This window comes from Trichosurus vulpecula, chromosome 2 (assembly GCF_011100635.1).
Source record: "Trichosurus vulpecula isolate mTriVul1 chromosome 2, mTriVul1.pri, whole genome shotgun sequence".
NCBI classification, from domain to species: Eukaryota; Metazoa; Chordata; class Mammalia; order Diprotodontia; family Phalangeridae; genus Trichosurus; species Trichosurus vulpecula.
The window spans coordinates 265,709,235-265,734,876 of record NC_050574.1 but is presented as its reverse complement, the minus strand read 5'-3'; the positions used below and the strand labels follow the sequence as shown (position 1 = coordinate 265,734,876).

The following is a 25,642-nucleotide window of genomic DNA, read 5'->3' as shown; positions in this document are numbered from 1 at the left end:
ATTCAGGTCTGGGTTTGTTACAGTCCCCCGTGCTGCCAGCATCTGTAACTTAGGGAGGTATAAAATTCATTCTGCTTCAAAGACTTCAAGAAGTTAGTTAACTCCACATATCTGTCAGTCACCCTCACACTCACGGGATGGGACTGCTGCTGTGACCTTAGTGGTTTCTACAGAATTACTCCTTAGGGTGGTTTATTACAGTGAATTACCACATAGCCCGGTAGGGGGTTTTACATTATTCTTGAGGTTATTTTGAAGCTTTCATTTAGAATTTATTCTTAAAGAGGAACCAGGGGCATAGGCTCACAGCAGGAGATGAGGCTTAAGGTGAAGAGCCCAGGAGAGATTGAATGAAATTAGTCTTTGGACTGAATGTTTCTCTCTCTTTTGATTCTTCTCTCTACTTTTTTTGTTGTTGAGTTCTCTCCTTTTCCCCCAACCCAATCCCCCAGTTGCCTGTTGCCCCGGTTGTTCTTTTGAATGTATAGGCAAATGCTTCGGGCTGGGGGAGAGATGAGATGGAGGTGGTCCTAGGGATTCAATTCTATGTTAGTTTCACGGCTGTCAGACCAGTGTCTTTAGGATAGTGTGCCCTAGGCCCATCCTGAGACTCTTGAGTTTGCTCATTTTCCCAGCACTTCTACCTGGGAAGGACCCTGGGCCCTTTGGTGACCCAAACCCATACTTTTGACTATGTTAAAAATGAATCTATCCCAAAGGCCAAGGGGGAGGCTGGCTATTTGACTCTGTTGGATGCTAGTCATTTTAACCCTTATCTGGGCTTGGAAGATGGTGGAGCAAGGGTCAGACCAGCCTCAGGATTCAGTCCCATTTTCCCTCTTGTCCTGTGTGGTCTGTGTGTCTACAGTCAGTCTTTTGTCTGTCTTTTCTTTGGTATGTGGTGTCTCTGACAGCTCCAGCTGAGGACTCTCCTCTCTTTTCAAGGCTGTCATTCTTTTGGAAGCAGCTCCTGCTAAATTTACCATCCTCTTCCTATCTTTCTCCCAACCCTGTTGCCTTGGGAAAATTCTCCTCACACATTAAGAAGGAGGGAACACCCAGGTGGAAAACTCCCTGAGCTCCCCTTCCCCTGCCCTCCATAATCCTGCCTCTTTCTCTCTCTCGGCTCCCCACCCCCACCCCGGTCCCAGTCTGGACTTCACCTTGTGCCTTGGGGAGGGCAGAAGGGAAGCAGTGTCCAAGGAGAACAGGAGCTGAGCTCTGAAAGTTCAGCACCACCTCCGCCCACCATGCCCACCCTCCTAGGAGAGACGAGGGCAACGAGAGAGCTGCCTGGCCAATCGCCTTTTGGAGAAAGTTTGGTTTCTTATCCTATTTCATTAGGCTGATTGGAGCAGCTTTTATACTCGGGCAGGCTCTGTCCCTAAGGGATCCCGTGTACGATTACACTCGCTGTTGCTGCTGTGAATGCCCTATCTCCCACAGAAATGTCAATCTCCCCCCGCTCCTCCTCCTTTTTTATCCAGTTGTTATCGCTTCCTTCTCTCTTTCTTTCCCCCCTCCTTCCTCTCTGTCTTTTCCTCTTCTTCTTCTTCTTCTTCTCTCTCTCTCTCTCTCTCTCTCTCTCTCTCTCTCTCTCTCTGCTCTCCTTGCAGCTCCAAGCCGGTTCCCCAACCTGGTCTCCAGAACACAAACAGCTGAGAGTTTGCCTCGAGGCCCCGGGGGGAGTGTGTCACCGAGTCCCAGCTAAGGCGAAGACGCAAGCAGACGAGGGAGAACCAGCGGAAGAAAAACAAGCGAGCCAAACGCGCCAGAGGGGTGCCCCAAGAGGGAAGCCCGGAGGTTGGCAGCCCGGCCTCCCACCCGCCTCCGGCCACCGGCATCTCTCCGGCGGAGGGTAGCAAGCTTTGGGGGAGCCTCGGCTTGGAGAGAAAGTTGTAGACACCCCCTGGACAGCTCGCCTGCAGCAGGATAAAGAACTTGCCTAACTCTTTGCAGCATGCGAACGTGTTGCCTAAAGTGGGGGGAAGAGTATTAGTGGGCAGGCAAGCAAGAGGGTGGGGGAGGGGGAGAGAGAGAGAGAGAGAGAGAGAGAGAGAGGGAGGGAGAGAGGGAGAGAGGGAGAGAAGGAGAGGGAGAGGGAGACTGTTTCTGAGAGTGTAGAGAGTGGAGGACGAGAACCCAATGCCAGCTGCCAACATCATGGAGAACCTCCAGCTACCCGCCCTGCAGGTGCCGGGGGAGTCTCAGGGAGCCCCCGAGGTCAGCCCAGTCTGGTCCAGCTCATCCACTCCAACGCTTCGTCGGCGGAGATTCAAGATGCGCCGGATGAAGAACGTGCAGGAGCAAAGTTTGGAGGGGGGCCTGGCCCCGGACTTGTCCAGCTCTCTGGCCCCTGGCAAGGAGTTTTTACAGTTGCCGTCCATCGAGATAACACCATCCAGCGATGAGGACACTCCCTGGTCCAACTGCTCCACACCCAGCGCCTCACCCCGCCGCAAACGCTTCCTCCTCCGAAAGTGGCTGCGGGTGAGGGAGCGCAAACAGTGCAGTGAGAGCAGGTATGTCCCACGAGTCACCAGATTTTTCCTTCCTCGCTCCCACCGCCTTGGTGAGAGCCGGCCAGGGTCCTGGGGAATCGTAGTGGGAACATTCTGCTCACCATTCATCCCGTGCTTTCCCAAGTTAATGAACAGACCGAGCAGCGTCCCCTTTCTCCTCTCCATCCCCACTGTGAACACTTCTCCTATTTCCTCCTCTAAGGGCAAGGGATGAGCCGCCTTGGCCGCTGAATATTTATACAAGGTGTTCTATTAAGTTCCTGATTAATATTTGATATGATATAATACGATGCCGATTAAGCACCTAGCATGTGCCAGCCACTCAGGAGGCAAATAGAAAAATGAAGACAGTTCCAGCCCTCAAAGTGTATTTTCTATATGTTGGAGACACATCATATTTATAGATAAGTAGCACAAGATATAAACAATACAGCAGGCATCCTAAGGTGGGGGGGGAGGGGCATGGTGGTCAGGAAAGGCTTTTTTGGAGGAAGTAGCACTTGATCTGAGCCCTGAAAGGAGGCCTGTTGTTAGAGGAGGAGGTGGGGAGGGAGAACATCCAAGGCATGGGTGACACACACAGATGGTCATCGGGTTTAGGGCTGAAGAGACTTTGGAAATCACCCAGCCCAATACCCTCAGTTATAGAAGAGGAAACTGAGACCCCAGTTCATACTGAAGTGATTTACCCAAAGGCTCACAAGGAGCCAAAGGCATCGGAGACAAAAATCTAGGTCTCTTGATTCAGGTCTGTTGCTCATCCTAGGAGTCTTCCCATTTCCCTTCGCAGTATATGGGGATAGTGTAGCTGAGGGCTCCCACAGATTTGGGCCCCAGTTAACTAACACTGCATATGAACATTTAGAACTCGACATGCCATGGGTTCTGCCACAGTGATGAGGATCATTTGGGCCCTAGCCCCTTTTTGTTTAACCATTCCAAAGATGTGTTTCAAATTGCATCTGCCTCCTGGGAAAGGTTTTCTGTTTATGTTTGTTTTTTTACCCCAGTCTAGGGTTGGAGATGAAAGGAGTGTAGGAGGTAGTGATGTTGCTGCAAAACCAAGGCTGTGGCCAGGGATTCAGAGATTGCTGTTTAAGGCTATGTTCTCATTGGCTGGAGAGAGGGGTATGGTGTCTCACTGGGTAGTGCAGTCTGTTCAGGATGGCCACACAAAGATACTTCTCTTTTTTGGACTTGAGACTCAGGCTGTGCATATGTATATGAGACATTTGTGTCAATTTACAGCCCTGCCCCCACTCTCCAGACCCTCCTTTAATTCAGTTCCCTTCCATTCAACAAGTATTTGTTTGGCATCTCCTGTGTCCCCAGCACCTCGAGGGAGACCCCAGAGAAGCAAGAGACCCAGTTTTTGCCCTTCAGGAGAATTCAGTCTAGATGGGGAGACAAAACACGTGTGAAGTGATTAATGAGTAATTAAGTGCTGAAGTATGTGGCACTGACTATAATTACTTTAGGAATTCATTGTAGGCTAGAATAGCAGGGGAAGGCTTTATAGTAGGCCTAGAGCTGGTCCCGGAAGGAGGAGTGGGATCTGGATAGATGAAGAGAGAATGGTGGTTTAGGCACAGAGAATGGTGTGGAGGTGGGAATAAGAAGGGCATAGTAGTGGGATACCGAGAGTAGTGGATAAAACACTAATTTTGGAGTCAGCAAGGCCTGAGTTCAAATCTTGTCTCATTACCTGTGTGGCCCTGGGAAAGTCACTTAACCTCTGTATGCCTCTCTTTACTCATCTGTAAAATGAAGGTATTGGATTTTATGATCTCAAGCTCTATAATCCTAATGGCCCAAAAGGAACAGAGGATGAGAATTCCAAAGTAACTCTGTGCAGTGGCCAACCTTGGGACAATACCAGCCCAGTAGGAGCTGCTCCTGAGACAGCTGAAACCAGAATTTCCCTATAGACCCTGAGAACAGCATTTCTTTCTTTGCTAGGCATGCTTCTTGTTGCAAGGGCAAAAGAAGCCAGAGGAGAACTGAATCTGGCTCTCATGTTTGGCACTAACCTTGAACTGAAGTAGTTCTTCGAGGTTTGCCCACTCTGTTCTTTTTATGAGAGAAAAACGTACTTTACATTTTTTTTTAGCACTTTAAGGTTTGCAAATCACTTTACATGCATTATCCCATTTATACCTACAAAAACATCCCTTTTGTTACAGGTGTTATTCTCATTTTACACATGAGGCTCCTAGAGGTTATATGATTTGTCCATAGTGGTTTCGCTAGCATCAGAAGTGTGATTTAAACACGGGTGTTGCTTATTGAAAGTCCAGTCCCCTATCTGTTGCATTTGCGTTGTGCTTCCTCTCTCAAATAAAATGACCAGATAAGATAATATCTGGCATGTATGTGCCAGACACATAGTCAGTGCTTAATAAATGCATGTTCTGTCTCCTCCTTCCTCTTCCTTTTCTATGTCTATGAAAATCCATGACAGAAGGCATTCCTAGTGAGATTTCTCCATCTCCACCTTCTGTGTCTATGAAAATCCATGAGAGAAGGCATTCCTAGTAAGATTTCTTCATGTCCACCAGGTAGGGAATAAAGGAAAAGGACTTAACTAGTAAGATTGCTGTGAAGATTTAAGTATAAATTTCTTGTAGAATTATACCACTGGGTATACAGAGACAAAATTGAAACATTGGTACATGTACACATAGACTAAGCAGTGAAAGGGACATTAGTAGTCATCTCATTTAATTCTTACCCACATCATTTATCCCATATCCATTATCCCTAGAGGATGATCTGGTCTTTGCTTGAAGACCAGCAGAAAGAGCAATTCATTGGGATCCCACCCATCTACCTCGACCTAGCCCATTCCACAACAGACAGTTCTCATTGTTAGGAAACTTTTCTTTATGTTGAATCAAAATCTACCCATCTGTGACATTTTCTTAATTCTGACCTCCAGAGTTGAGTAGGACAAATGTAATCCTTTAACAGGAAAGCCCTTTGGACATTTGAAGAATATTATTGTATCTTCGAATGTCTTTCCTTCTCTAGGCTAATCAGTTCTAGTTCCTTAAACAGATCCTCTTATGGCCTGGTTTCAAATACTTATACTTTTCTGTGGCTACACTGCACTTTATAAATGGCCTTCTTACTCCTAAAATGTAACTCTCACAACTGGATTATAATACTTGGAATAATTGACTAGGGCAGAGTACAAGGTCATCATCTCCCTTACTCTGTACACTTTACTTCTGTTATTAAAACTTAAATGGATTGTCCAAGTGAGGGAAGGTGTGTGTGTGTGTGTGTGTGTGTGTGTGTGTGTGTGTGTAAGACAGAGAGAGAGAGAGAGAGAGGAAGAGAGAAAGAGAGAGAGAGATGGGGAGAGAGAGAGAGACAGAGAGAGATCAAGAGAAAAGGATGTCTTTAAAATCTGGAAGGATTCTCATCTTGCTAAAATGTTTTTGGGGCAATCCTGTTTAGAGACATTGAAGGATTTTTTAGCATCTTCTAACTTCAGATTATGGAAATCTGAAAGGCAGCTAGTATTTATCTTTGACCCTGGGGTTCAAAGTTAAAATTCAGCATCCCATTTTCTTTAAGCCTTGGGCAAAGAATGTTGTACAAGTGCCAAGCAAATAACTGGATGGGTAGGATTGGTCGCACAGTGGAGAGGGCACCAGGCCTGGAGTCAGGAGGACCTGCGTTCAAATTTGGTGTTGGATACCTTACTAGCTGTGTGACCCTGAGCAAGTGACTTAACCTTGGTTTACCTCAGTTTTCCCCTCTATAAAACGGGGATAAGAATAGCATCTACTTCCCAGGGTTGTTGTAAGGATCAAATGAGATAGTAATTATAAAGTGCTTAGCACAGTGCCTAGGACATAGTAAGTGCTGTACAAATGTTAGCTCTTATTATTATTATTAGAATGTTCTGGCCATCTTCAACATCAGTTGATCAGAAAGCCGACACTCTGCCAGGCCCTATGCCATTCACTGGGGATTCAAGAACAACAATGAAATAGTCCCTGTTATCAAGGAACCCCCTCTTCTCTCTCTCCCTCCCTCTCTCTCTCTCTCTCTCTCTCTCTCTGTCTCTCTCTGTCTCTGTCTCTCTCTCTCCCTCTCTCCCTCCCTCTCTCTCTCTCTCTCTCTCTCTCTCTCTCTCTATATATATATATATATATATATATAGAGAGAGAGAGAGAGAGAGAGAGAGAGACATATATATATACATGTAATATGCATAATCTACATACACATATGTGAAGCCTATAGCTAACCTATATACACACACATATAAAATGTATAACCTATACATATACATATAACCTATACAAATATACAAAATCTACACATAACAAACACAAAGTTATTTTGGGGGAGAGAGCACCAGTAGCTAGGAAGATCAGGAAAGGCTTTTCATGTAGAAGTTGCATGTGAGCTGAGTTTTAAAGGAAACAAGAGAAACTAGGGGGTAGTGGTAAGGAGGAAGGGCATTCTAATGGAAAGTCCTGGAGATGGGAGACTGAGTGCCATGGGTGAGAGAAACAGCAAGAAAGGTCCATTTGGCTGTACCACAGAAGGCAGAATGGGGAATAATGTGTAATAAGATTGAAAAGGGACTTTGAATATTAAACATGTTTCCTGCTTAGGTGTATTTCTTATGGCCCATTGTGTGTCTCTGTGCATGAGGTTCACATGTCCCTCAGCTATACCTAGAATTCTTTTCTACTCATTACCCTGCTTGGATTTCACTACCCTCTCTGAATTCTGATCAGAAAATAGCTTGGATTAGGTAGGATTAACATACCAGGCCCAGCATGGCATCCTCCTTCTTCCCATGCCCTCTGTACCAAATCTGCCTCTCTAAAGTATATAAAAATGCCACTCAGAGTTTGCCGTAGCGTTCCACCTGGTGTGACTGAGGAAGGAAGGTGGCGCCAAGAAGAGCCTCTACTTTGTACCCTGATTTTACCTGTATCAGCTTGAAGAATAAGAAAATCAGCAGACTCCTTTTACTTAGCCCAGAGTGGCAGAGTAGAGGTGGGAGTCATCAGGGTAGAGGGATCAGGATCGAAGGACAAACAACAACAGGGCTGAGATACCAATGTTGGTGGCTTTTTAATGAACGTGTCTTTCTAAGGTTCTTTTTCCCCGTATTTCCTTAGGAATGAATGTCTAGGACAGATAAAATGACAAAGCCGTGATATCATGTTTCCTGGGTTACCTTGTGTCAGCTTAAATCAGGGTAGATGGGGTGAATGATAACAGATCGTAGAATAAAGGTAGAACTACTCCACTCCTATTTCGATTCTAGGGTTTTTTTTTTTCTACTAGGAAATATAGAACAAAAAAGTGGTTAACTGAGATAGAGCTGTTACCCTCGATAACTTCAAATCCCCAAGTTTTGATGAGCTTCATTCTAGAATACCAAATAAATTTGCAAGGGGTGAATCCTGAGGCACTATTGGCAATCTTGGATGGGTGATCTTAGAAAAATCACAGCAAATGGGAGAGGTGCTATGGAATTGGAGACAAATGTTATCTTGATTTTCAAATATGGGACACTTGACTTTGAATTCTTTCAAAATTCTAACCACATTGTTAAAGGAGTGGTTTGTGAGCATTTAAAAAGGGAATCAGTGATCAGTCTTGGTTAGCATGAGCTTGTCTAGTTTGTCTAGAATCCATCAAGCAGTGCCAGACTAACCCCATTTCCATTTGTGATAGGATTACTGCCCTAGTATATCAAGGGAATTCCTTGAAAGTATTTGGCAAAATCTCTCCTGAAATCCTTATGGACAAGGTGGTAGTATAGTTAGGGGAATTTGAAGCTGTTTGAATATGTTGGAACCCTGATTTGGTGATTAATGGGTTATTGTCAATTTGGAAGTAGGTCTTCAGTAAAGTGCCTCAGGAATTGACCCTTTATTCAGTTTTTATGGCATATATTATATTTATCATATTTGACACACTTATTAAATTTTCAGGTGACATGAAGATAGCAGAATTAATTAACAAACCATATGACAAAATCACTACCCCAAAATAACCTCACAGGCAGGGGTAGGGAACCTGTGGCCTCAAGACCACATGTGGCCTTCTGGTTCTTTGGGTGGGCCTTTTGACTGAGTCCAAGTTTTATGGAACAAATCTTTTTATTAAGGGGATTTGTTCTGTGAAGTTTGGGCTGCACTTGAGGACCTAGAAGGCCACATGTGACCTTGAGACCTCAGGTTCCCCACTCCTGGGCTTGAGTAATGAGCCAAATAAAAAAAATGTGAAACTTAATAGGAAAAAAAAATACCAAGTACTATACAACACTTGGGTTGAGAAAATCAGTTTTACAAGTACAGATGGGGGAGGCAGAGCTAGAGAACAACCATATAGAAAAGATCTGGGCATTTTGGTGACCTATAAGCAGAATAAGAGTGAACAGTAGAACTAACAGCGAAAATAACTAATAGGATCTTAGGTAACATGATTAGAAGTATAAAATGCTGTGGGCCATTTGCTCAACCTCCCAGTGCCCCAGGGAGCTCTTTGAAGACTGTAAGTTGCCTAGCAGGTTCTGATATACATTAGTAAATGTCCTTCACTCATTGGGAGTTTCTTATAGCAGTGAAATCACAGGCCTGGTTCTGTGTCCAAGATGATGAAGGTTTTAGTTCTGCTGTATGTACTTTGCCCTGATTATGGTAGCATAGTTGCCAGGGAATCCTAGCAGAGGTGGGGAAGGGAAGGAAACAGGTGAAGAAGCTCCTTTATGAAGAATTGTGTGGCCATTGCCAGCATTTAGGGGAAATATTTAAGGAACAGGAAGAAAGATTGGTACAACCCTGTTGCCTTTGGGCTGATCTGGATCAACAGTGAGAGAGGAACTGACCCAAGTAAATCTTGGGCAATTCTAGAAGGGTGGAGCTGTCACTTCCCTCCTATTGGTGCTGTGTATGCTCCATTTGTCCCCAGATTAGATGGGGAGGGAGAGGAAGCAATTGTGATGTGTTTGTATTTCTTCTCTTTCTCCTCCCCCGTCCAGTACCTTCTCCTTGCTCTGGAGGAAGAGACAGACTTGCAGAAGGTTCAATATGGACTGCTGATTATCTAACAAAATTAGTTGAGATTGAGTCCCTTTTCCCTACAGATGTATTTGAGAACATTGCAGATGTTATGGGTTATCAGATATTTGAGAACACTGTAAATGTTATAGTTTATCATGCATCTAGAGGATGAGAATGACATTTTTTGAAAGGATATCAACAATAAGCTAGAACAGTCAAACAGCATTTATTAAGCACCTATTATGTACCTGGCTCTGTGCTGGGGATATAAAGGTGAAAAATGGTCCCTGCTAACCATGAGTTCACAGCTTTGTACAAACAAGATACATACTATACTATATATATATATATATATATATATATATATATATATATATATATATGGATACATGGATATACATGTGTGTATGTGTGTGTATATATATATGGATACATGGATATACATGTGTGTATGTGTGTATATATGTGTATATATACATATATACACACATATACATATATATGATAGATTGGGGGTAATATCAGCAGGAAGGCACTAAGATTAAGGAGAAATGAGAAAAGCTTCCTATAGAAGGTGACTGAGACTTCCCAAGAAGGGAAATGGAGGGGGAGAAAATTCTAGACATGGGGGACAACCTGTGAAAATGCCTGGAGTGGGGAGATGGAACAGAGGCTACTGTCACTAGATCACAGAGTATGTAGAAGGGAATAAGGTATAAGAAGGCTGGAAAAGTAGAAAGGGTCTAGGTTATGGATGGCTTCAAAAGCCAAACAAGATTTTATATTTGATCCTAGAGTCAATAGGGAGCCACGGTCAGACCTATGTTTTAGGAAGATCAATTTGATAGTTGAGTGGAGAATGGATTGGAGTGTGGAGAGGCTTGAGGCAGACCAACCAGCAGGTCAGTGGGTTACTCTAGGCATGAGGTAATAAGGACCTGCACTAGAGTGGCTGCTGGGTCAGAGGAGAGAAGTGGGTATATGAAAGATGTGAAGGTAGAAAGGGCAGGACTTGACATCTGATTACATATAGGGGTTGAAAGAGAGTGAAGAGTTAAAGAATACACTTAGGTTGAAAGCTTGGGTGATGTAGATAACAGTGGTATACTCAGCTGAGAGGGTTTTGGGGGATGGATGACAAGTTTTAGACATGCTAAGTTTAATTGAGCTATCCAATTCGAGATGTTTAAGAGGCGGTTGGAGATGTAAGATTGCAGCTTGGGAGAGATATTAGGGTTAGACAAGTAGATATCAGAGTCATCTGCACAGAATAACCATTGAAACCACAGGAGCTGGTGAGATCACCAAGTGAAACAGTATTGGAGGAGACAACTTGAAAACAACCAGAAGAAGAGGACAGGATGATTGGAGATCTTCATTTAATACAATCATTTTTTTTAAGCACCAGGTATTGTGTGAGGGATATAATGACATAAATGCAACAATCTGTGTCTTCAAGGGACTTGCATTCTATAGGGGGAAATAGAATGTACAAATATAAATATATAACAAAAAAAGTACAAACTCAGAGTAATGAGGGGCACTAGCAGTTGGCAGAGGGAAATCAGGAAAAGCCTTATGTTGGAAGTGTTGGAGCTGAACTTTGAAGGAAATTAGGGATTGTAAGCAGGAGTGATGAGGAAGCAATGTGTTTCTGGCATGGAAAACAGTTGATGCAAAGTCATAGAGATGGAAAATGGACGTGTGGTGAGGAAGGTCAGTTGGGCTGTCCTGAAGCGTGCATGTAAACAGAGACTGTACGACCACTTGTCAGGGATATGGTACAGTGGTGTCCTACTCCAGGATGGGTTGGACTAGATAACCTTTGAGAAGCTGGGAGTCTGTGATGAAGAGTCTCAAAAGCAGTCCATTAAAGGATCAATGGAAGGAACTATGGAAGTTTAATCCAGATGAAGAAATGACTTAGGGAGGATGTGATGCCTGTCCATTTTCAGTGTATGGAGTATATACAGGGTATCCTTGAGTATATGCAAGATACCCAGGAGCAGATAAAGGGCATCCCAAACAAGCTTAAAGCTTCCTTAAAACTTTGCAGACACCTTGTTTCTTATCAGTCTAGAATCTGACAGGGGAATCAGATGTCTTCTGCTTGGACCCTGAGAGCAGAACTTGGAGCAAAGGATGCAAGATTCCATGCCAAGAAGAACTTCCCGATAGAGCTGCCTAAGAGACAGCATGGTGTAATGGACCCAAAATCTAGAAGGCCTGGATTCAAATTCTACCTCAGACACTTATTCTCTGTGTGACCCTGAGCATATTAGTTAACCTCTCTGTGCCTCATCTATAAAAAGTTAGACTCCATAGCCTCTAAGGTTCCTTCCAGCTCAAATTATATATAATGATAGAACAGAATACATATTATATTATATTATACTATGTATGATATACTATGATATTAATTATATTATATTATATTGTATTATATTATGTTAATTATATTATATTACATTACATTATATTACATTATATTATATTATATTATATTATATTATATTATATTATATTATATATAATACCTGCTATGTGCCAGGCACTGTGCCAAGTGCTCTATTTGTCTCATTTGATTCTCAAAACAACCTTGGGAAGAGGGTGCTATTATTATCCCCATTGTACAGACGAAGAAGCTGAGGTAAACAGTGGTTAAGTGACTTGCTGAGGGTCACACAGCTAGTAAAAATGTCTGAGGCTGGATTTGAACTCAAGACTCCAGGCCCAGTGCTCTATCTACTGTACCACCTAGCTGTCTCTAAATATGTGATCTAGATATATGCTCCTAAGTGGAATGGCTACCTTGGGAAGTAAGGGTTCCTACCACTAGACGTCTTGGAGCATGGCTTAGATGACCATTTGCCAGGGCCGTTATTGGAGAAAAATTCTTGCCCTAGTAGGAGATGGTTGGACTAGCTGACCAATGATGTTTTCCACTTGTGACTCTTTGAGTATTTGATTTTGTACTCTTAAAATCAATGGTTGAAACTCCTATTCTCCTTAGTGAGATGTAGATGTAGTGACAACTCAAAGCAAAACCCAATGGCCTGCCTTCCATTTTTTCTGGGAGAACTCAGTGGCCTGATTTGAGTAATACCCTCTTGGAAGGGTAGTCCAACTATTCCCAAAAGGTAGAAATAGAAAGCTAATGAGACCTAGGCAGGAGTGTGAAATGTGGAGTTTGCCTGCTGCCATCTACCCCAGAGTAACCTCTGAATCATGTTTTTGTGCACATCAGCACTGTGAGCAGCCATTCTCTGTCCCTTTATTATCCCGACCTCCCCCTTCCCACTTTGTAGGCTGTCATCATGAGAGAACATTTAACATCAAGCCTCAAGGGTTTCTACTTGGTTATACAGGAGACCATTAGGAGCCTCTTTCTTTCTTTCTTTTTTTTCCTGAACCACTGCCAGATTTATGGATGGGATCTTCCTGGTGCCAGCCTGGTATGATTGGCATGTTGGAATTTTGCTCTGCATGCAATGATTGCACTTTGTTGATGCAATTAACTCAATCCCCCGATCTCTGTTTCTTGATGTAGCCTAGTCTTCGGGTGACTTGATCCATATTCCTTAGATTATTTCTCAGTCTCTCCTGTGGGTAGAGCTGAGGAGAGAAGAATGCTTTTTCATTTACTAAGATTCAGACACTGTCTTTTTCCCTTGGGAGCTCATAGTCTAATAAAGGAAGTATGCTAGATACACATCTGTTGGGCAAAAATACATAAAAAGTAGAAAGTAACCAAAAATAGGTACTTTGAATAATAATAACAAGCCCTAAGGTGCTTTAGTATTCACAGAGAGCTTTACAAATATCTCATTTAATCCTCACAACAATCCAGGGAGATAGTTGCTATTACTATTCCTGTTTTACAAATGAGCAAACTGAGGCAGGTTAAATGACTTGCCCAGTATTACATAGCTGGTAAGTGTCAGAGGCTGAATTTGAATTCAGGTCCGGTTCTCTATCCACTGATCCGTTTAGCTGCATCAGATAATATAGACTCACATGATATTAGAATTGAAAGGGACCTGAGAGATCATATGGTTCAGCTTCCTAATTTTTACAGATAAGGAAACTGACACCATCTCATGGGAAGCAACCTGCCCAACGTCACACAGCAAGGAAATGGCAGAAGGGCAACCAGAACCCTAGACTTTGGACACCTAAGCTAGTGTTCTTTCCATTACACCCTGCTGAATCTAGGATAAATGTTAAAAGGTAAGAGTAACAGGTAATTGTTGAGCAAGACATATATACCTAAATATGAGGTATATAAATGAAGTGTATCTATACAGAATATTACCAAAGAAAGAACATAGTCAAATACAATTTTAAATAAATATTAAAGATTAATATTAAATTAATTTAATAAATTAATAAAAATAAATTAAATATTAAAAATAAAAATTTTGAATAAATAAAAATTAAAAAATTTTAAAACAGAGTCAAATAAAATTTAAAATTCCATTTTAATAATTTAAATGCTTTTATTCATACGATGGAGGCAGATGTATTGAGAGAGGTCTTAAAGAAATAATTGGTCATGTGGGGTAAACTAGAAAAATCTTCCTGGGAGAAATGGAAGCTTGAAATGTGAGAAAAAAAATGAGGATGGCCCCCAATGGGGAGGTGGGCAATGCCTTATCTTTGGGAAACATTTGCTGTAGCTGATAGGCATATTAAAAGAGAACAGTAACGATAGACCCAAGCGGGCTGCCCAGTGAGAAAGAACCAATCTTCTGTGGATGTGGCTTTCAGAATAAGAAGCTGCAGAAAGAGACAAAGCTTAAACTGAGCCTTCAGTAACCCCAGGAGATTCGTAGAGATTAGGCTAGTCTGTGGGAGTTTGACTCTCTGACAGTTGTGTTGGTGGGTAGATGTCCTGAATATGTTAAGCACAGCATGAGGGACTGAGATGAACAAATGGTAGCTGTGGTGGAGATGATGCTATCCCAGTCCTCCCTCATGAAGCTAGTTTTTCCAAGATGAACTTACAAATTGCCATGCCCTCCATGTCAAAGAAAGCAGCAAGTTTTCATTGAAGTCTCTGGACTCACTAGCTGGTGGGGCATTTCCTCTCCGCATCCCAGTGGAGAAGATGCAAGCTATACTGAGGCCGGAGCACAGCCTCATGTATCTGCATTTGTGTGGATAGAGCTATGTCCCACATCCCAAGTGAAGGAGGGGCTTGCCTACAGTTTGATGGGTTAGAAGCTGGGGAGTGAACAGAAACCAGCAATATGACCATGACCGTTCAAAGACCCGGCTTTACCAAGAATGCCTGGCATTTGGTCAGCATTTTTGTCCAAAGGTTGGAAAGCCCTTTGTTATCATTTCTGGAATCTCCTGAAATCCTGTGGAATGGATAATCTGGTCCCTGGTATTGTTTAACTGATACATAGGGAAGATGAAGTAGTCTGTCTCCTACTTGAGGTCACCTAGCAAGTTAGTGGAAAAATGAGGACTTAGAATCCAGGCCTACTAGTGCCCAGTCTGGTGGGTTTCTACTGCATTCAGTTCTGACTTCCTGTTTTTTTGGATGCCAGGTGACTGGGGTTTTTCTTTCAGATTCAGCTGTTTTCTCTCCCTTTGTCCCTGTTCCTTTCCCTACAATGTGTCCTTGCAATTTTTCAACCTGGCTTTTTCTGGGTTATGGTTTAGGGCCAGGAAGTGAGTGGGGAGAGGTGAGGGGACCAGAGTAGCAATGAACAACCCATGTATGTCTTTTCTTTTGCAACTGTGGAAAAACAATTTTCTTGGGGGCACAGGACTTGGGGCTGAGGTGTTTGACTGCCATTAGCAAAATGACAGAAAAGAAAAGAAGAAACAGAAATAGATTGATGACTTCGGCCTTCTGGAAATCCCCGAGGTCCACTTCCCAGGCCAATTGAACATTGCCTGCACTGTTTCGTTTTGCAGAATGCTGGTGGTAGGAGGGCCTGGCTGTAGAGGTCATCTGCTCCAACCCCTTCATTTTATTCATAAGAAAACTCAAAGTCAGAGACTCCCAAGGTTAAACAGCTAGTTAATGGGAAAGCTGAGCTCAGAACCAATGTAATGCATTTTCCACTACACTACTGTTGGCTGGCACCTTTTCACCCACAGTAATTCAGAGTTGTCAAGGACCTGAAAGGTGGTCTGTCTAAGTGGTGGGGAACCTGCAGCCTAGAGGCCACATGTGATCCTTGGGTGTGGCCTTTTGACTGAGTCCAAGTTTTACAGAACAAATCCTTTTTTTAAGGGGATTTGTTCTATGAAGTTTGGATTCAGTCAAAGGGCTGCACTTGAGGACCCTAGAGGGTCACATGTTGGCCTCAAGACTGAAGGTTCTCCACCCCTGGACTCTAACCAGTACCTGAAATAATCTCTTCAATGGTGATTGAAAATCTTCCTTGGTGGAGGGCCTGCCACTCCCAGGTATAGACTATTCCATTTTTTAATTCAGAGTTCTCTTGGGAGTTTTGTCCCTTAGTCTTCCTTAAACATTCTACTTCTCCCTGGAGAGTCAGTGGGATGTGGTTTGGGGGCCCAGGAGACCTGAGTTCAAATTTGAGTTCTGCCACTTTGTTGCTTCTGGGCAACTCACTTAACTTCTCTGGATGTCCATTTTATCATCTTTGAAGTGTAGATAATAGAATGATCCTATTACCTAGCTCATAAGGTTGTTGTAAGAAGAGTACTTTGTTGTACTTAGGGTGCCATATAAATATGAGTTGCCTTGGCCCATTGGCTGAGGCTGGGAAACAATGGAAGATCATAGAGCTAGAAGCGACTTCATTTAGCGCCACTCCTCACCCCCCCTTCAGATAAAGATACTGAGATGTAGGGAAATTAAGTGACACACCCAAAGTATTATGGGGCCAGGCATAATAAGCAAGGAAGGATGACCTCCCCCAAGCAGGTGGGGCATATCACAATACATGAAAAGAGTTGTCAGGGGTTCCTGCCACTGCTGCTCCCAAATTCCTTCTTTGTTTTCTTAGAAAAATTCAGTAAAACAAATTTCTCCCATAGGTCAGTGGCAGATTGGGGAGAAGTTGGGAGGACCCTTGATGAGCCCCACTTTATGCTAATTAAATGAGATTTTATATATATATATGTAGCACTTTGCACACCTTAAAGTGCCATATTGTTTCTGGCAGAGATTTAAGCTTGTTTGGCCTTCTCATGACCTCCTAGGATTAGATGGTAGGTACCTTCAGAGATCTTGAGAGTCCTTCTCTTGTTTCCTTATAGGACTGTATCTCTCCGACACATTAACAAATGCTTACATAGATGTAGCATTTTTACATTTCGTAAAATGTTTTCCTTACAGCAGCTCCATGAGGTAGGTAATGCAAGTGAATATTACTATTCTTTATTTCACAGTTCATGAAAGAAGCTCACACAGGTTAACTCACAGAGACTTGACCCCATGGATCTACCAAGAAGAGTTGAGACTAAAGCCTAGCTCTTAGGACTGACTGTATGTCCAATTTACTCTTTCCTTGTACCTTGAGAAATGCTTCTCTTCCTCTTTTCCTGGGTTCTTTTCTTCCTTTCAATTCTTAAATGTAGATCTCTGTGGTCCTCTCCTCTCCTTTGTATTCTCTCCTTTTGGCCTCCTCATACATTTCTAAGGCTTCCCCTTACACACAGCCACAGCTGTGAAATCTCTTTCTCCTGCCTGACAGCCCTCCCCCTCCCCCCAACCCATCACTTCCCAAGACCAGACCTGTTGGCTAAGCATTTCTCTTTTTTTTGTCTTTCTGTGGATGTGGATGGCATTTTCCACCACAAGTCTTTTGGAATTTTCTTAGATCATTTTACTGCTGAGATGAGTTAAGTCTTTTAAAGTTGGTCATCGTGCCGTGTTGCTGTTACTGTGTACAGTGTTCTCCTGGTTCTGCTCACTTCACTCAGCATCAGTTCATGTAAGTCTTTCCAGGTTTTTCTGAAGTCCACCTGCTCATCATTTCTTATAGTACAACAGTATTTCATTACATTCATATACCACAACTTGTTCAGCCATTCCCTAATTGATGGGCATATCCTCAATTTCCAATTCTTGGCCACCACAAAAAGAGCTGCTATAAATATTTTTATACATGTGGATCCTTTTCCCATTTTTATTATCTCTTTTGGTTATAGACCTAGAAGTGGTATTAATGGGTCAAAGAGTATGCATGGTTTTATAGCCCTTCGGGCATAGTTCCAAATTGCTCTCCAACGTGGTTAGATTCACAACTCCACCAACAATGCATTAGTGTTCCAATTTTCCTATATCTTCGCCAACATTTATCATTTTCCTGCTTTGTCTTGTTTGGCTAAGCATTTCTAATAGGCTTCCCAAATGGCATCTCATGGCTTAATATGTCAGAAGCTGAACTCTTAATCTTCCCCACATCCTGATTATTTTATTTTCGTTAATGACAATACCATTCTCCTAGTTTCCTATCCCCTACTACACACATCTGATTTAGTGGCTATATTTTGCTGAATGGATCTCTATAGTATTTCCCATGTCCATTCCCTCTTTTCCATCCTCACAGGGCCTTGTTACTTCATTCCTGAACTAAAGCCATGGTCTTGTATTCTATGTGCCTCTGGCAGAGTAATCTTCCTAATTCACAGTTTATGTCATTCTGTGACTCAGACCCTTTCGTGGCTTCCTCTGCTTATTGAACAAAATCCAACTTCCTAGCCTGTCATTCAAGATCTTCCATTATATGGCTACCACCCACTAACCTCTTATTTCAGCTTTATTCACCCTACTTTCCTTCAGGTACCTAGTCACTAGCCAACCTGGACGACAGTTATCTCTTCCACATTGTGACTTTCCCCATCACAATGTCAGTATATTATGGGTTGGCTTAAAAAATTAAAGGGGAATCTTTTGGAAGTTTTGCGGACGCTGCAGGCAATACACAGAGGCCAACAGACAACACAGAAAAAGTTTAGAAACTCAGAAATGCATGTAATACATATATAGTATTGTATAATAGCATATTTTATCTTTTAATACCATAATAATTCAGACTTCTTCTCTGGTACAAGGGGAGGGCCAAAAATTTTTATGAGGATTTTCCAGATCATGGATAATTATACCTAACATACTCCTAAATTGGCCATGCCTGTTTCTGCTGACATACTTATGCTTAGACCCTCGGGCTTAGAACTGATGCCTCCAAATCTCTATCTGATCAATATCTTTCTATTCCTCAAGGCTGAACTTGGGTGTGACTTTCTGCCTGAAGCCTTCCCTGATTCTACCTTCCCCTGCCCCCAAGTGGTATCTCCCTCCTTACATATCCTGTGGCACTTAGTACCTCTCCTATATGTGTATTTTCTGATATGTATTCAAGTAGTGTCCCTTTCTTATTTCCTCAAATAGACAGCAAACTCTTTAAGGATAGAAACCTTCTTTTATGGTCAACAAGGCTTTGTTAAGCATGGTGCCTAGTAGTGGTAGGTGCTTAATAAATGCTTCCTGACTTACTATGTGTGAAGCATTCTACTAAGCACTAGGGATTTAGTGCTTTGCCAAAGAGGCAAAAACAATTCCTGCCCTAAAGGAGCTTCCAATTTAATGGGTGAGATAACACACAAACAGCTATATACAAACAAGATCTATACAGGATACATCTTTATATCTCCCCCAGCTAAACATAATGCCTTATATGCCATAGATATTTATGAAGTGCTTTTCAAGTTGTGTTACTTGTCCAGAATCTCCTGATTCTCCATCCAGTGCCCTTTCCACTAGAATCATACATGTCCAACTCCCTCACTTTACAGATGGGGAAACTGAGGCCCCAAGATTGCCCAGGCACCAAGTGGCAGAGCTGCTAGTTGAACCCTATTTCTCTTGGCTCCATCTACCCTAATAGCCAGTGCTCTCTCCCAGTCAGGATAAGGTCTTCAGCCAGCAATCCTGGGAGGATATGAAACCATGCCTTTTCTACCTTTATGGTAGAATGGTTTGGCTCATTTTCAAGCAGGTATTTGATTTATTCTTCCTTATCTTTATTACATTAGGAGAGATCATCTAAGAGGCAAAAGAACATTTGAGCCTGTTAAGTCTTCTGCTCCAGGTGGGCTAAGGAGAAGACATGGCTTGTTAAGTCACTCAATCAATCCACTGATCAAGTAACTAGAATTTATTAAGTGCCTACTATGTGCCTGCCACTGTACTAAGTGCCTTGAATGTTTGCATGCAATGTAGCTTCCTTCTATAATAAGGTGCATCAAAAAAACCGTATAAATCTAGTTTTTTTGTAAAATTGAATCATGTTTTAAATGTACTCTTCTAAGGAATCTTCTTGAATTCCTTTGTAAAGCTAAGTCCTTTTGAAAAGGGAGTAATTGCTACCTAATCTTTATCTTTTATGTATTCTGGTGCTTTGTCCCGAATGGATCTCTGATTTCATCCCTTTCTCATTCAATGTAATTGTACATATCTTTGCATAAACCCCTTAAACAGGAATTACTCTATTCTAGAGATTTTATTCTTTAAGGGATACCAGTGAACCACTCTTCCTATCCATCTCTTGTGTCTCATTCTTGCTCTATGACTGGCCAACCCCCTTTTGTGGTCACATTCATCCTTGAAATTGTCTTTTACACAACTTCCTTTGCACAAGGCCACAGAAGCCTTTTTCTAATGCTGTCCTATGATATACATATGGCCTGGGTTATTGAAGGCCCTATTAGTCTTAGGAGTGAAATCTCTGATATCCTCTACCATGCTGGAAACGGTTCAAGTTCAGACTTTGTGACAGGCTCTCTGTCTATTGTCCAAGGTCCAGCTTTGTTAAATGAGGAGAGGCTTGTCAGCGTTATTTCTCAGCTTTCCAGACTATGTTAGGGAACAGTGAAGCAGTCTAGTTTGGCAGGAGCCTAGGGTAAATGGAGATGACTCCTGAGAGATAAGGCTTGAAAAAGATAGGCTGGGGTCATATGGTAGAGGTCCTGGGATTCTAGCTAGCCTGAGGAATTTGGACTTTATTCAGGAAGCAGAAAGGACCAAGGGACTTTTTGAATAGGGGAGGAACGTGATTGTGTTGTTGTAGAAAGAACATTTGCTGGATTTGTAATAAGAGGACCTAGGCTCCAGTCTTTTCTCTGCTTTTTCCTGCCAGTGTGACATTAGATAAATCACTTCATCTGTTTCCTCACCTATAAAATGAAATGATTAGACCAGATGATCTCAAAGGTGACTTCTAACACCAAATCCTCTGACTCTATTGTGAGAGTTATACTAATAATATTAATAACTGTCATTCACATGGCACTTTAAAATTTGAAAAGCGCTTTATGTGTATTACATTATTTGAGCTTTCTAACCATCCTGTGGAAAAATTGGTATGAATGGCATTGTTATCCACATTTTACAGATGCGGAAACAGGTTCAGAGAGGTTAAGTGACTCACCTATTATCAAAGAATTACTAAGTGTTAGGGGTAGAATTTGAACCTAGGTCTAGCTCTCTAAATGAAACTCCTGGGTTCTTATGTTCCAGGAAAATTAATCTTTTGCCCCTGTGATGGTAGGTTAGAGTAGAAACAGGAAAAACTATGTGAGGCTGTTTCTGTAGTGCAGACAAGAGATAATGAGGCCTTGAACTAAGGTGATGCCAGTCGGGATGGAAAGGAGGGGACCAGTATGAGAAGTATAAAGGAGACCCCACTGGACTTGGCATCTGATTGGATGGGAGAGAAGGGAGTGGTCAAAGTCATTAGATTTTATTCCGAGGTGACTTAGAGAATGATGTTCCAACAACAGAAACAGATGAGTCAGGAAGAATATCCAGTTTTAGGGTGGCAAAAAGGGGTTGGGGGAGTGATCCATTTAATTTTGGGTATATAGAGTTTGGGGCTTTTTTTGATCTTTTGTGTTCTGATACCTCCTCTTCCATTGGGTCTGGGGTTCTTCTTTGATTAATGGACTCCTTTAGCAGTCTGGCAAAGTCCATAGACTCCAACCTCTTAGGAGAAAAATGTTTTTAGATGCCTAAAATAAAATACATAGGATCAGAAAGAAAACCAATTATATTGAAATGCAGTTGTCAAAATATGTTTTTGAAAAGGTACAGATTTCAGGTGAAGAACTCCTGCATTAGATGGTGAGCTTCGGGAGAGCAGACTGTGTCTCCTCTTTCCTTATTGTTGTTCCAAAGGAGTTTAGACACATTGGGATGAGGTGGGCATTTTTCATCTTGTAGCAAGCCACATCACAGTACAATCGTAGTGATGTGTAGACTGACCCTGGGGGCACTCATCTTTCCCTAGAGGAGGAAGGTCCACAGAGACTTTCCAATGACCACAACACTTTGGGGGACTGGATTTGGCTCCTAGTGGTTTTCCAGGCACGGTCCCAGGGTACTTACTACTCATCCCCTTTATAAGTGGAAGTTGTCCAATTCTTTTTTTGCTTCAGGCCAATATGCAGTTTGAAAGGATTCTATTTTTGGAGCCAGGGTTGCCATGATAACACCATACTTTATCTCCTCCACGCCTCCATCCCACCTTCCCAGTTCTGGGGTAGTAGTTACTCTTGGACCTCTTGCCTTTCCTCATTGAAAACTGAAACTCACAAACCAGGAGAATCATCATAATAGTGAGCAGGCCAGGAACCCAGGAAAGGAGGAATGTTTGAATTGGTCAGAGCTGTGCTATGCAGGAAGAGATGGGATAGGGGCCCATGGGCAAAGTCTCCTTGGTGCTAGTCCCCCTTGTGGTTCCTGGAACTTGATAAGATTTGCTATCTGCATATGATATGCTGAAGTGTCTCTTGTCCTGATGCTTCCCTGGACCTTGGGGGAGGTGGGGAAGAGTAGCATGGAATTTAGCAGAATAGATCAGATACCAGGGCAGCTCTTCTTTGGGGGTGCTACAACTTTTATATTCCAGGCTCAGTGTAAGTCAGAAGGCTCGAGACTGCAAAAAAAAAAAAAAAGGCTTTTGATTATTCAGGGCAGTGATAAACCAGAGAATCATGTGGTCAGTTTCATGTGCTGAGCCCCAACTGGGTGGAGCTTGTGAGGAGGTGTGAGGATAGAATCCTTGACTTTTATTTCTTTGGGAGGAGAGCTTTTAGTTGAAAGGGGGAGACAAGAAATGGGCAAGGAATAAAAGAAATCATGTACATATTAAGTGCTTACTATGTGCCAGGCATTGTACTAAGTGTTGGGGATTCAAAGAAGAAATAAAAATGAGTTTATGGAAAATAACTAATACTTTAAATTTGTAAAGAACTTGATACTTTTCAAAAATATTGTCATATCCATTTTCTCATTTGAACCTCACAACAATACTATGGGTCACTGGTGAGCGGGAGGAAGAGAAAAATTGATGCTTATTAGATGAAAAAAATTGAATTAAAAAACACTATGGGGTAGATAGGATATCCTCTGACAGATAAGGAAATAGGAGGCAAAATGATACAGTGGAAAAAGACTGCTGGATTTGGAAATATACTCTCCATCCATGTGATCTTGGGGAAGTTACCTAAGCTTTATAAGCCTCAGTTTCCTTACCTGTAAAATAAGTAGGTTGGACTCATTTTAAGGTTTTTTTTCCTCCCAGTTCTAAGTCTATTATCCTATGATTCTAAGGCCAGAAAGATTAAGTGACTTGACTGAAATTATATAACTACAGTGGTTAGTGACATGACTAGGACTAGAATTCAGTTCTCTTTAATCACAAGTCCAGTTCTTTCCACCGTGCCACACTTCATATCTATCTATCTATCTCTTATCTGTCTCTGTCTTTCTATCTTATCTATCTATGTCTTTCTATCTTATCTATCTATGTCTTTCTATCTTATCTATCTATCTATCTATCTCTGTCTGTCTTTCTCTTATCTATCTCTGTCTTTCTATCTTATCTATCTGTCTGTCTTTCTATCTTATCTATCTGTTTATCTAACTGTCTGTCTTATCTATCTATCTATCTATCTATCTATCTGTCTGTTTGTCTGTCTATCTATCCATATTTCTATCTATCTGTTTCAAAGATAACATACAGGAGGCACTAGAGGTTTCGGACTCCAGCCTCTAACGGGTTCACTCTTGATCTGGTCAGACAGGCAGACAGTTTCAAGGGGTTAATAATAAGCTTTATTCTACTGTAGTCTTCTCTAACACAGTATTGCTGATAATGGAAGCACCACAAACTCCTACAGCATTCCCTAATCATCCTTCTTGCAGGGGCCAGTGAGAAGGGGGGGCAACTACCCCTATGTCTTGTTGGGCTCAGTCGAGACAGGCACAGCTTATGTATCCCCTAAGTCCCCTCAAGCCTCAATGGGGGCCGGTGGAGGCAGGTACATATATTCCTCTATGCATTACCTGTGGATTCACCCATGGATTTCCCCACTCACTGACCAGTACCCACGTGCTTTATAGGGCAACAGACAAAGAAGGCATCTTGCCAACATTAGGCTTATGTTAACTTTATCAATATCATCATTCTGTGTGAGTGTAATAAATATCAATTATGTCACTCCCGTATCTCCTGGTGCAGCCTCAGTAAGACTGTCACTATGATTCTAAGAATTACTATCGAGGATCTTTGAAACTATTCTGGGATACTATCTAGGGTCCTTGAGACTATTCTGGGAGTTATTATCTAATGCCTGGAAACTGGATATTCCCGTGGCCATGAATCCTGAGAAACTAAACTCTAAAAGGATAACAAAATCTTCCTTACTGATGCCATCTATCCATCTATCTACCTATCTATTTATCATGTATCAAGCTATCAGCTGTCTATCAATCTGTCATCTGTTTATCTTTCTATCTCTATACACATATGTGCATACACACATATTTGTACATCTATGACCGTACACATATATACATGTATTTTTTTTCTTTGTACCCCCAATCAGCACCTTGCACAGTTCCTTAAATATAATTTGGCACAGAAATCTCAACTAGAAAGATTAGAGGGCTGTCTGAGTCCCAGAAAGGCTAAGTAGTTTGATCATGGTCATTCAGATGGTAAGTCAAGAGGCAGGATTTGAACCCAGGTAAACTGATAATTAATTTATGAAATTTTGAAATGGGAGTAGACACACCTGGTTCTTTGGGTACTCACCAGGAAAGATCATAACTAGTAGTGGGAAATGGGGCAGCAATCACACTTTAATAAGGTACAGAAGGTGTGGGGGCAAACAGCACAGAAAGTACAAAGAGACCAGCGGCAGAAGGGATACAAGACACAGATGGTGTGGGTTCAGGGGATGGCATGGTGAAGGAAGGCAGGCAGTGGTGGGGAAGAGGATGGAGAAGGAGAGAGGCAGAGAATATCACTCACATGACTGTGGGGCACTAGAAGAGGTGGGAGTACTAGGCAGCATGGACTTGATAGAGATTGGAGAGTGTTTGGGGGCAGGCGGCAAGAGTTTGAGGTCTCATTTTATATGGTCTTAGGGGAAACAGGTTAACTCTTAACTATGCCAGCTTGGGTTAATTTATTAATGTGTTCAAATCATCTCAAAGTTGTCAGAAAAACTTTATAAGGTTAACACGTCTTCATCATCTAAAAATTATGAGCACCTTTTGATGTTCTGGGACGTCTGGAACTTGTCTGAGATTTACCTAGTAGAGGACCAAAAACATTGACAGCAGAGTCTGAGATCTTCCTGTGGTTCCACACATATTATCAGGATGTGATTTTGGGTTAATATATGATACAATTTGTAAATTTTGTCCCTTTGATCTCTGGGACAGTTTGTATGTGACCTCTAGGTTCCCCATTGCAGTCTTACTTCCTGATATTGCCCCATTATACTGGCTACTTATAAATTGACTTATACTGACTCAGGGTAAGGTTGTCAGAACAAGATACAATTTTAACACACCAGGTTTTTCTGAATCCAACTTTAAATACTATCCACTTTACCACATCTTTCATTCTTACATGTCATAGATGCTTCACAAATGTTTGCTGAATTGGATTAAATAGGCTGGAAGTATATTAATTAATCCTATATTAAATAGCAAATATGGTGTCTGGAATGAGGGAAGTTATAGTCTTACTGTCTTCTGCCCTGGTCAGACCACATCTGGTGTGTTATTTA

General features: G+C 42.1%; 1 protein-coding gene across 5 annotated transcripts in view; it reads left to right on the top strand.

Moving 5' to 3' along the window:
* Positions 1-2,101: 2,101 nt before the first annotated feature.
* The window catches only part of GRAMD1B (GRAM domain containing 1B), a 241,705-nt gene continuing 218,164 nt past the window's right edge, over positions 2,102-25,642 (top strand). For all 5 annotated transcript variants that reach the window (XM_036744378.1, XM_036744375.1, XM_036744374.1 and 2 more), the window contains exon 1: positions 2,102-2,522. In XM_036744378.1, coding sequence (XP_036600273.1) covers positions 2,146-2,522 — 377 coding nt within the window. In that variant the 5' untranslated portion in view covers positions 2,102-2,145. The remainder of the gene's footprint in view (positions 2,523-25,642) is intronic.